The 12,609-nt window shown below is 39.9% G+C and overlaps 1 protein-coding gene across 14 annotated transcripts in view; it reads left to right on the top strand.

The window, feature by feature from the left end:
- PRRC2C (proline rich coiled-coil 2C) overlaps positions 1-10,289 on the top strand; it is an 84,606-nt gene extending 74,317 nt beyond the window's left edge. For 6 of the 14 annotated variants that reach the window (XM_072946128.1, XM_072946127.1, XM_072946123.1 and 3 more), the window contains exons 29-35: positions 2,246-2,477; positions 2,706-2,828; positions 3,906-4,124; positions 4,528-4,631; positions 5,022-5,148; positions 6,017-6,253; positions 8,346-10,289. In XM_072946128.1, the coding sequence (XP_072802229.1) occupies positions 2,246-2,477; positions 2,706-2,828; positions 3,906-4,124; positions 4,528-4,631; positions 5,022-5,148; positions 6,017-6,253; positions 8,346-8,603 (1,300 nt within the window). In that variant the 3' untranslated portion in view covers positions 8,604-10,289. Of the gene's footprint in view, positions 1-2,245; positions 2,478-2,705; positions 2,829-3,905; positions 4,125-4,527; positions 4,632-5,021; positions 5,149-6,016; positions 6,254-7,851; positions 7,905-8,345 lie in introns of all 14 variants that reach the window. The other 8 variants (XM_072946131.1, XM_072946129.1, XM_072946136.1 and 5 more) reach the window with 6 other exon arrangements.
- The last annotated feature ends 2,320 nt before the right edge of the window (positions 10,290-12,609 follow it).

Here is a 12,609-nt window from a genome sequence, read left to right as displayed (position 1 = left end):
TAACCCCATGTGTCTCTTATCTCCGGCTTAATGAGAGTGGGAGGGTAGGGTAAGAGTCAGAAGATAACCCTGATCCAGGCACAGCTCGGTCATCATCATGGTATACCTGTCATCAATACCCAGGATAGTGGCCCTAAACCATCAAAAAGAAAAACTCCTCTCAGGACATTTATGTAAAGGATGTTGCAAAATTATGCACTTGCTTTTAGAAACTTGTTTTTGAAGTCCGGTGGAATTTCCGTACTTTATAAATTAAACTTGGCATCAATTGATACAGCTCATTTCTTGCAGATTACCTGTTATACTCCTAACAGAAGCTAGGTTCAGCTAATCAAACTTTCTCAAAAGATGAGAATTATTATTAATAAACTTAATAAATGTGGCTCTCACTTTTTTTTGATTAAAGATTCTTCAGTAGAATTTAGTACATCTGTATAATTATTTGTATGGTATGTTTCATTTTCTGGTATCAGTCTGTGATTTAGCTTGGTTATTCCAAGAAATTCTCTGAACAAGTAAAGCTGTTTAGTCCAACTAGAATTAGAGGCAGTCTCCCATGTTGTTAAATTTGGGAATCTCTTGAAATTTGTAGTAAAATAAGCTTTAAAATTGCACTAGATTTAGAAACAGTAGAATAGATTGTCTCACAAACCAATCTCCTTTTGATTGGTACTGGCGGTTTGAAACATTGAAAAGTTCGCAGCTGATTTTCAGCTCTGTTAAAAAGAGTTCAGTGATTAGTCTTCCATAACCATGGGAGATGGATAGTAGTACACTGACATTCTGTATTTGTAATCCTCATTTTAACAGTTGCCTTGGAAGATGTACTTTTAAAGATCAAATTTGTTCAGTAGAAATATAATGTAAGTTGGGTATGTAGTTGTGGCAAATGGCTACTTGGAAGGCACCAGTTTAGACTTTGAAAGTAATTGTATTCCTACCACATCATTCTGCTGTTTCTTGTTCTGAATGTAATTGGCATGGTATTTGTTAACAGGGAGTCCCTGAATTTATTTCTGCCTGGACAGGGTACTTAGTAACAGTATACTTATGTATTCTTCCCATTTTATATTTGAAGCAAATTATAAGTAGACATTGTAAAGGTAAACTTGTGGCCCTAGACTAGCAAGCACTCCTGCTTAATGGGTTTTGTTTCTGCTGCATGTGTCAGTTTTAACAAAGCATTAGTGTTACTTGAGTATATTATCTTTAATCCACTACTTTGATTTAGTTTGTATCTTAGCATTTTTTAAAGTAAAAATTGGAGGTCTCCACCCAGAAATAATAGGACAGTCCAAGGTTAGATTCCAGTATTTATTTTAAAAAGAGAGAATACTTTTAAAATATGCAATACAGTGTTACTAACTATAGTCACTAAGCTGTACATTCTGTGGCTTATTTATTTTATAACTGGAGGTTTAAACTCTTTGACCATAATGCTGTGTTGCATATTTGAACATTGCTAAGGGAGTAGATCTTGAAGTTCTTATCAGAAGAAAAATTTCATAAGTATGTGTGGTAACAGGTGTTAACTAGTCATTGTTGTGATCATTTTGCATACATATGAATTCCAAATCATTATGTTGTACACCTGAAACTAATGTAATAAGTCCAGTATACCTCAGTTAACAAAACAACAGCAAAAAAATTGTGGGTAATCCTGTTGTGTACTGTTACTCTGCTTCATTCCATAGAGGTCTTGAAGACCTCTTATAGGAGGGAGGGAGATAGATATATAAAGGGAAGTAATGAGATACAGATAATAAAAGTCAGAGCTATTGGTGCTATAAATTTGAATAGAATGTCAATACCAAAGACAAAAACAGCATATTTGGTTCTGAGTTTGCTAGTGGGCACATGGAAAGAGAATTTTTCTCATTGTTAAAGAGAAGGAAATCTCACCATTTTCTCAGGAAGAGCAAGCGTTTTCCCAAACTTTTTAAAAGATTTTTGAGGGGGGGTTGGGTTGGTTGGTTTGTTTTTAGTGGAGGTACTAGGCATTGAACCGAGGACCTCGTGCATGCTAGGCATGCGCTCTGCTGCTGAGCTATGCCCTCCCATTTCCCAGAGCTTTTACATGTGGAGCTTCATTGTATACAGGGCTCTTAATCTTGAAACTAGTGCCTTAGACACAGTCTGTATTCCCTACCTCTTTAATTATGCCAATTAGAGTACACAGTCATTCTTAAGATTCCAGATAGAATTAACTTCTAACACAAGCCTTTTCTCTTTAATACTTATATAGATCTCAGCCAGCTTTTATGCAAAGCAGTCTATCCCAGCCATCTGTGGTCCTTTCTGGTACTGCCATCCATAACTTTCCAGCTGTCCAACACCAGGAACTTGCCAAGGCACAGTCGGGTCTTGCCTTTCAACAAACTTCAAATACTCAGCCTATTCCTATATTGTATGAACATCAGCTGGGCCAGGCGTCAGGACTCGGAGGTTCCCAGCTCATCGATACACATCTTCTCCAGGTACGGCAGGGACCAGAGTCATGCATTGTCACTGTATTCCTATGCAACAGGTTATTTAAGGAAAGTAATTTTTAAAGAAAAATTGTTAAAAGACAGATTGAAAAAAACAAATCTTCATTTCTATCTAAAAATAAAATTCTTAGAGATTGCTTTGAAGCCATAACCTTGATATCTGAATTGGAAATTTTTTTCAATCTTACTGCTGTTTTCTTACAAATTTTTTTCTAGGCTAGAGCGAATCTTACCCAGGCTTCAAATCTTTATTCTGGACAAGTTCAACAGCCTGGTCAGACAAATTTTTATAACACTGCCCAGTCACCGAGTGCTCTCCAGCAGGTAAACTATGGCATGGTAAATTTCCTCAGTTTTCTTTACTATTATTGTCGTTGTCACTGTTGCTGCTGCTTTTGTTGTTTGAGAGTTTAAGTAGAACCAGGATTGGGAGGTGGTGCAGTGGTTTCAGACTTTTCTCTGAGGTGTCCTTAGGAATTCCATGGGGCCCACTGGCAGTGGGATGTGCGTCATTCCTCCAGCACCCCTCTCCCTACGCACACTTCAGTCAATTATACTTTTTACCTCTTTTTAAAATGGGTTTCCTTGTAATCACTTATTTTTACAAAGATTCCACAAATGTAAAAGTTTGAAAACCATTGTCCAGGATATACACTTACACGTAAGTGTGGTGAATGCTTTACCCATTTGTGCTAGAAGTGAAGGAAGACTGAAGACCACCATACTGGTTAATATAACATGTAGGACTTTGGCAGAATCTGACAGAGTATAAATGACAAACACGTTTCTTCAGCATATCAATGTAATTATGTTCAGTGAAAAAAATGTGTTTTTATAAAACTGTCCCCTCCAGCAATGTCATTAGCTTCCTCTTTGAAAGGTGGTGAAGGGCTAGAGGAGAGACACGCCATTAGTCATCTCCTCACAACTGTTTTTGGGGGCTGTTTTAGGCGGGGACAGTTCAAAATATATCACCTTATTGACATTCAGATTAACTACTGTTTGTATGAAAACTGAAAAGAAAGTTCATTTTTCTTGTCAAAGCTCATTTTGACCAGACCCGAAATGGCATAAAAATGTCTATTTGGGAAGTTGTAACTACTTCCACTTGTATCCTCATGATTTGACTGTATTTTGTGGTTGTTTGATGTGAGCTGTGGGTTAGTTCAAAGATAGTCATAATTATTTCATTTATATAGTTTCTTCACAGCTACTCTGTTTTATTATTGCAGCTTTAATAAAAGAATGGAGATAGTCACTAAGCAAAAAGTATATATATGAAATAGGTTAACAGATTGAAGTATTCTTTTTAAAACCTTACTCAACAGTATTGGAAGAGTCATGTATATAGTTATAGGGACATAAATGCAACAGGTCTAGGCAAACTGCTGCAGCTTCTGTTTGCTTCTTTGCTAGGTTACAGTACCTTTACCAGCATCCCAGCTGTCCCTGCCTAATTTTGGATCTACGGGGCAGCCTTTAATTGCTCTGCCTCAGACTCTTCAGCCCCCGTTACAGCATACGACCCCGCAAGCACCGGCCCAGAGCCTGAGTCGTCCTGCGCAAGTAAGCCAGCCTTTCAGAGGGCTGATCCCTGCTGGAGCGCAGCACAGCATGATCGCGACCACAGGGAAAGTAAGCACGGAGAAATTCATGGAGTTTCTTTGAGAATTTAAGGTCATGGTTTAAATATATGCATAAAATAAAATGCATGTTTTTACCACCCTCTAGGAAATGTCAAAGCTCAGTGTACTTATGTTTTATCTGCTCACTTTTAATGTGGGTTTTACCTAATAACCTATATACCTAATAAAGAATTCGTATATTTTTAGGAAGAAGTAGATTTACACGGTCTCTTAGACTTTTCAGCCACAAATTTGGCTCTGATAATTCCATATTTGAAACCTAATAATAGAATTTTTGTACTTAACGTTCTTTTCCCTTTGCCAGATAAAGTTATCATGTATAGAATACTAAACACAGCACTTTAGTTTATGGAATTACAGAAATGTTAAGTTTGTTTTATGCTTTTTCTCAGATGTCTGAAATGGAACTAAAAGCGTTTGGAAGTGGCATTGACATAAAACCAGGCACACCTCCAATCAGCGGTAGAAGCACCACACCAACATCTAGTCCCTTCCGGTAAAATGGGCATTTAAAGTTGCTTGTAGAATTTCCAAATAATTGAGCACCATTTGTTTATTAGATACTTAATATGTCTCCTGTCTTGTAGTAAGCACAAGACATTCTGACAGTTTTATCCAAGATTTTAAACTATTCAGTTACTAAGAATGTATTTGTTATACTCTACCTTAAGAAGAAAATTTTAACCTAGGGCAAAACTAGCTGGTATGCTTTCTCACGTCTGCACCTCCAGTGTCTCTCCACTACCAAGGTGAGTCGGTAACTCACCTTGGTAAACTTTCATCAACTACCAAGTATGATGGGTCTACCAAAAGCAGTGTCTCTAAAAATCTAACAGCATCATTTATGTGGCATTACTGTACTGACCAGTGATGGCTTCTTTCCAAGGGCTACTTCCACAAGTCCGAACAGCCAGTCCAGCAAAATGAACAGCATTGTCTATCAGAAGCAGTTCCAGTCAGCCCCTGCCACTGTGAGAATGACACAGCCATTTCCTACACAGTTTGCACCCCAGGTGGGCAGATACGAGTGAGAAATGAGTATTATTTACTTGCAAGTGATTGCTAACCTGGCTAATTCTCTGATTTTATAATTTTGCCATATTATGACCAGTTTAGAAGCACAGTTTTCAGTGAGCAGCAGTTTCTTACTTAACAGTACATGTATGACATCCAAATATATTCTCTGCAGTTTTTAGCTAGGCACAAGTAGTAATCATGTAGTTCTAAAGCAGACAATAGAAATAGAGTCAAAAGATTCCCCACACAGCTCTGATCATTTATTTCAGTCCTGATCCTTTTATCTTTTTGAAGAAGTTGACTTTTCAGAGAAGGGTCCCAGTGCTTAATGTTTTCTAGGTTTAAAGTTGTCTTTTGTTTTTCTTTTTAAAAGATAACTGTGTGGTTGAGGTGGGAATTCAAAAAGACGTTCTAATATATGTATAAAAATGTTGGCGTCTCTTCCATTTGCTGATCACATGGAAGGACTAACTAAAGCTGATGAGCTCTCACAGACTTGTTGAATTAGTATTATTTTCATTTACCTTCAGATTGTGTTTGGTATAGGTATGTGCCTTTTCTGCAATTACATCTTTTTAAAAAGAGACCCTAATTAATAGTCTTTCTATCCCCCCTTCAGAATGTGTGGCTGGAGTACTAGAACCAGCTGAAGTGCCATAGCATGCTTTGTCTCATTTTTCTGTTAGATTCTCCAAGCATGGCCAGTTTGTTCTTGGTCCTTGCAGTAGAATGGCACAGACCCATACACGTCCCTTCACTGGCAGGATGGGCACAGATTTACTCTGGGATAAGCCAACCCAGTCTAGTTGGCAAATTTTTTTTCTTTAACAGTTCAATGTTGTATGTCTTGTTTTTTTCACTCAGATTCTCTCTCAGCCTAACCTGGTCCCTCCATTGGTAAGAGCCCCACATACTAACACCTTCCCAGCGCCTGTTCAGAGGCCACCAATGGCACTGGCCAGTCAGATGCCTCCTCCGCTGACCACAGGCCTCATGAGCCATGCTCGTTTGCCACATGTAGCCAGGGGTCCTTGTGGATCACTATCTGGAGTCAGAGGTAATCAGGCCCAGGCTGCGTTGAAGGCTGAACAAGACATGAAGGTTAGTACAGTGTTAACAGCCAACAGAGCAAGAATCTGTCTCTGAACCATGTCTTAAGATGCCTCTGGACCCATAACTGCATATCCAGGCATTCATTGTCTTAGCCGACTTAACCAAACTAACTACTTTTATTCATTCCTCCCCACACACACCTTTTTTAGTTTTTGTTCCTCCCTATTCCCTCCACTTGTTTTTGTTTTTGTTTTGGTTTTTTTGCAACTATAGTCAGTAAACAAGTTAACATTTTTAATTCTGTGGCCAAGTGAATTGCTCATGAAATAAATATTTGAGGGAGATTTGAGCTTAGATGCTACATTTTTTTGTTTTCGGAAGAACAAATAAGTAACAGGTTATTATAGGCTTCCCCATTTTCTTCCTTTTTTTGTTTTGTTTTGTTTTGTTTTGTTTTGTTTTGTTTTGTTTTGTTTCTTTTTCTCCCTCCCTCACCCCACCCCCATCCCCATCCTCCCATCCCAAAATATCAGTCATGGTTATGTGAAAACTCTGGACTGGGTAAGACATGTTACCCTTCTTGATTTTTCTCCCCTCATGAGTCATCCAAGTATATTTTTCTTCTCAGACTGTTTTCATGCCATCACCACCACCACTGCCACTACCACCCCCTTTTTTTTTTTTTGCCTGTCACCTGAGGTGGCCATATTCCACAGCAGAGTGTGCAGTTATAGATGAAGAACTCAAAAAAGCACTTTGGGATCCTTCGTGATAAAAGGCACTGATAAACGTGAGGTTTGCTAATGCAGAAGGGTGCCTTTAGGAGTCTGTGTGGGGACAGTTTTTAGAGCACGAATCTTACCTGTCTGCCTGTACAGCTAGCTGAATCAGTTTATTTCTGTTTCTGTATTTACTTAGACTTGACTTTAGAGATCTTGGTAATTTTGCCAGTTTTGTCACTATGTATATCAGATCAGACTAGAAGAAGGAAAAGCTTGCTGCTTCCAAATGGGAGATGTCCATAGTAATGCTTTCCTCTGAATTAGAAACCTGTTTATGATAGTCCTGTTAGAGAGTTCGCCTGACTGACCAAAGTTTCCTTCTGGGTTGATAGCCCTTGTTTCTGATCCTGAGTAATCAAATTTATAGACTACCCTGCAGTGAAACTCTTGTTAAATGTTACCCACTTTGATTAAGGCTCTGTGCCTAGGATTTCCATCCATTCATAACTATTAAAAACACTAGCATGTGTAGAAATCTTTGGAAACCATTTGGCTGTGGTTTCCAACTCTCCTGCCTTCTTGGCACTTGATTTTCATACATCCCCATGTTGGAAATAACATTAGAGCTTAATAATAGGATGGGGAAGGGTACAGATTTCTTAAAAATTGCTTCAGATCTTTGATTAGCACAGGTTACCTGTAGAACATGAAGAGCTTTGTTATGTACTAGGGGCGTAGACACTGCAGCGCTAATTGTGTATGTAACAGTGGTATAATTTACAGATTAACGTAAGTATGTTCTTTGGGGGCAGAGTCAATAAAACTAGGAAATTATTTTACCAGCTCAGAATGTGGTAGGAGCTATCAGAACTTAGTGATCAAGTGAAGTTGTAGTTACTAATTTCTGATGCTCTTCCCCTGCAGAAGAGAGCTGTGGGAAGAGGACTCAGCCACAAGACATTTGGTCCTAGGTGTTGGTAATGCCACAATATAAGTGCTTCCTTTTCATTTTATTGTAGACCACATATTGATAACTAGAAGTTCTTAAAGTATTACATATATGTTTTCAGATTTACAAGCAGGCTCCCTAAATGAAATTCGATGTCAATAAGCTTTGTTCCAGAAAAGATACAGACCAACAACAATTTCTGTTTTATTATTTTATAAAAGGGCAAACTCTGACAAGGTGGTGGGAGGTGGTCCTATTCTTTTCAATTAAAAAAAAAAATCACATGGAATGTTTTCAAAGATAGGAAGAAATCTATCCATTAAAAGCCGAAAGGTCAATAAGGTACTTTGGGGCCAAACCAACATGGGGAAAGCTGATTTGTGATTGGTAAGAGAATTTGAATGAGCTTGATTAACAGGATTTGGTGATGCTGCAGCATTTTCAGTTGTTGTTTTCTCATTTTTTTAAGGCAAAGCAGAGAGCAGAGGTTCTTCAGTCCACGCAACGGTTCTTCTCTGAACAGCAACAGAGCAAACAGATAGGAGGCAAAGCCCAGAAAGCGGACAGTGATTCAAGTAAACCTCCTGAAACACTGACTGACCCTCCCGGTGTCTGTCAAGAAAAAGTGGAAGAAAAGCCACCCCCCGCACCCACCATGGCCACCAAACCTGTTAGAACTGGACCAATCAAACCTCAGGCGATCAAAACCGAAGAAACAAAATCTTAAAGGCTGTGGTTCATTGCAGGGGGCTGGGGGAGGGGAGGGGGAAAGAGGGAGAATGAAGTCAGACCATGCCGGCAGCCAAAGGGGTAAAATGGTCTCTGGCGTTATCCTGTCCAGAACTCAGAGGTGCACGAGGAACACAGGAGCAATTTACACTGACACACAGCTGCTGCACCGGGAAAACAAGGCTTTGCCCGCTTGCACCTACTGTGTAACATGCACTCTGCTGACGGCCATACACCTTCAGTCAGAATTTATATACAGATATGTGCACATATTTCTTGAGCGCATATAATTTAGAACTAAAATTCTTACGCTAGATAAAACACGAGAAATACGAGGGAAGTAACACTGCAGAGGAATAGCTCAGCCTGAACAATGTGATAGTCCTAGCTAAGACATCAGATGCAGTGTCTTTGCTCCCTTATGTTCTTTGGATGTGGTTATAGCATTTATAGGCTTGGTGGTGAAGAACAGAAGATACTTGGTGCTGGATAGAGGAGCCTTATTTTTTATTATGGCAGCTTGCTATTTTTGTAACATGATGATTGAGTTGAACACAATCAAAGTACAGTAACTGATCTTCCCTTCTTCCTGGACGAGTGAGCAGATGATGAAATACTGATGTCGGCATCCTTGAGCATATCCAAGTGGGCAGAGTTTGGCTACGGCTTCTGTTTGAAATGATGCTGTGTTTGGATTGTGGCCCGAAGCTTTGAAGTGATGCTCGGCATCTCCTTTCTTCCATGGAGCTCTTACCATTCAGACATGACGGAGCTGGTAAAATACTAGTTAGGCTGAGTCTTGCTTGCCTCTACTCAGTCATCTTTGTATGAATCCAGTGGGGTTTTTTGTTGTTGTTGTTGTTGTTGTTGTTTTTCAAACGGTTTTTAGCTGATGTTCATGAAGAGCAGTGAGTACCTAGAACTGTGCCACTAAAGAAAGGAAATCCTGTCTAAGAAGGTGCATCTCTGTGCCAGAGCTGTGTCGTAACCATCCTTTGGGCCCTCTGCTGGAACAGTAGAATCAAATATCGAATAATGCCTTTTTAATTATATCCTCTAGTATTATAGACGTAGGACAGTCCTGTATCATACCTCTGTGAATGTAAGATACCTTGTACCTGCTTTATGATACGTAGTAGTGACCGTGCTTTATCAGAGCTGTTTTTAATGACGTTATTCTAGAATGTTTTCTTTCCAGATGATGATTGAAAAGCTAATTAAAAAAAAAAATGGTGCCAGGTACCACGACAGTAACAGAACTTAGCTGTTTTCTGGGGTTTTGTTTTTTTACTTTTTTTTTGATGGCGTGTGCTGGATGTCTCTGTAATTTTGTTCAGATGACTGCAGAACCTGGAAAGGCTGTGCTGCTATTGACGCATAACATACTGCTATTGGTCTTTTTATATAAATAAAATAAATAAATCTATATATATATATACATATATATATATATATAATTTGAATTTTTGGAAACTTTAGCTGTGCTGTCAACTTTGGAAAAAGTATCCCAGTTGTACTGTGTTGGGTTGGCATTGTACAGAAATTAACAGCCATATTGGTCTAGAAATGTTCAACATACTTTTTTCCATTTGTACAGGGGTAACGCACTGTATTAAATATATGTAAGGTCTTATCTACACGGGTTTGATTACAGAAACTAATAAAGTATTCTCTAAATAATGAATCTTGGAACTTCTTATCCATTCCTAAAATTTGAAGCAAGAAGGTTTTTCACGTACCAAAAATGTGATCAAGACTACATCATGCAAGGGCTATAAAGCTTGTTCTGTCAGGGTAAAGGTCGCCGTAGAGGGTAACAGTCACGGCCCCTGTTCTCGGGGTGGCCGTGATCACACGGAAAACATACTGTCGAGGAGAGGAGGAGACAAGCCTCTCGTGACGATGCCTAGTGCTGGATGTGGAAAGCAGTCTCACCAGTCCTCTGGCCAGAAATTGGAGGACCCAAAATGGATCTCGGTACTTAGGTTTGTATTTTTCATGCTTTTGCTAGCACATTCATTGCTATTATCACCCATACAAGCCGCCTGTAGGAGAATTTGTTTTATCATTTATTCTGTTGGTGAAGTACTGAGGAATTTCAGTTGGCTAAAATCCTGCATCCAGAATACATGGCTTCCAGACACAGCTTTAGGAAAATAGTAATTCTGTCACTAACAACCCATGTGCCCTCTTTACTCATAGAAACTGTGTTTGTTACTTAAACACATTTAAAATACTCAAGTACTAATAAACCCTTGCCATCGAAGCTTTTCAGTCTCAGGCTTTCCTCAAAATGTACTCTTAAGTTGTGATGGAGAGAGGTTGGGGACACAAAGCTGTACCAAAGAGCTGTAGTCACTGCTTCACACATTGCCTTCTTTCTAACTCACCCATCACCACTGTCTTTCACACTCTAGTCTTTAAGTTCAGTCCTCCTGAATTCTGGGGCTGACACAAGCTGACCACCTGTATGGCCTGGCACTGTCCTCATCTACAAGCCGCGGGGTGTGTGCTGCTCGGTTGTGTTGTGTTGAGACCACCGGTCCCTTAGGCCCTTTGCTAGTGAAGATCTGCAGGGGGAAAGATGGCAGCAAAGGCGGAACAGAGTAAGATGCGTGTACAAGTGCTTCTCCACAGGATGGGTCGTATACGTTCTGTGTCTGGCTTCTCCAGCTTCTGACACAACCCAGCAGATGCTGCAGTTAGTGGTTGACAATAGGTTTGGTCACATAACGTGGACACTGTCTGCCCCTTAAGCGCTTCCAGCAGTGGGGAAGAAGGTGTGTTTTTGTTCTTACTAATTTGTTTTGTGATGGAAGAGTGATTAGGGCTGTACAGTTGGGGAATGAGAGGTGGGTATAATTTGAAAAGGCATTTAATTGACTTGTTTTCACAGTACATGTTACAGACAGTTAAGCTCCAACATACTATTGGGTAGAGGTAAGATGTAGAAAGTAGGTTTGGAATATTTCAGGCTTTAAAGCTGAAAGTAGACTCTCAGAACCTAACTGTATGAGGCCTGTCTCATCTGACACATCCTCAGTGATTCATGTTGCCATCACAGCGTATTTCATAGCTTAGCGTCTGTACTGTTTTCACATTCCCTTTCCAGTCTCTTTTCTAGCCATAGTCTGCACTTAACCACAGTGGACCTATTTTTGAAAAGCATCTTAATCTGATCCTATTTTAGGTGCTTTGAAGAAATTTCAGCCATAAAATTTCTGCTTGAGAAATGAAACAAGAATTAGGCAATGATGTCTTAAAGTTAAACTGATCATCCTAGCGTTAGCACGTTGTTTCTCCCACGTCGTCAAAAGAAAACATTTCCTTGCACTTTTCCTTCCTCTGTGATGCACGCCCTGAGGCGTAAAGCTGAGTCTGCTGCTGTCTTATCTCAGCTGTGCGTACGTGCCTGTAAAAGTTATACCCGGCTTGCCCATCTTGCAGAGATTGAGGACATTTGAATAACATTCAACGTAGAGTGCAAGAGCCATGAACCTTTGTTTTTGTAGGAATGGCAAGATAACAGTCCCTAGAGGAGCCTCCTCTTTGGCTGTCAGTCCAGGGCCTCCTGTGAGGCCCAGTACGGCGCCCATCCTGTTCTCCCAAGAGCATCCCTGTCGCTCCTTCGCCCTGCATATCCTCACAACGCTCCCCCGTCACCTGAGACGTCCAGCAGAGGAGGTTCTGTGCCCCTGTTGCAAAATTAGTGATAGTATCGGTGGTATGTTTTCCTGCTGTTTCTCATTTTACTTCTTTTTTTTTTTTAACCTTTTTTTTTTAATGGAGGTACTAGGCATTGAACCCAGGACCTTGTGCATCCTGAGCATGCGCTTTGCTTTACCACTGAGCTATATCTCCCCCCCCCCCCATTCTCGCTTTATTTTGTTTTGTGAGTGGAAAATTGTAGCGGTTAAGTTTGTGAACTTTGGTGCCAGGTAGACCACGTTTTGAACCCCAGCTTTTTCACGTGTTGTCTCACAAGTAGCGGCTAACTCCCGCTG

The sequence above is a fragment of the Vicugna pacos genome, chromosome 21 (genome assembly GCF_048564905.1).
Source record: "Vicugna pacos chromosome 21, VicPac4, whole genome shotgun sequence".
In the NCBI taxonomy this organism is placed as follows: Eukaryota; Metazoa; Chordata; class Mammalia; order Artiodactyla; family Camelidae; genus Vicugna; species Vicugna pacos.
Note: the sequence above shows the minus strand (reverse complement) of the source record. Positions and strands in the feature narration are given on the sequence as shown.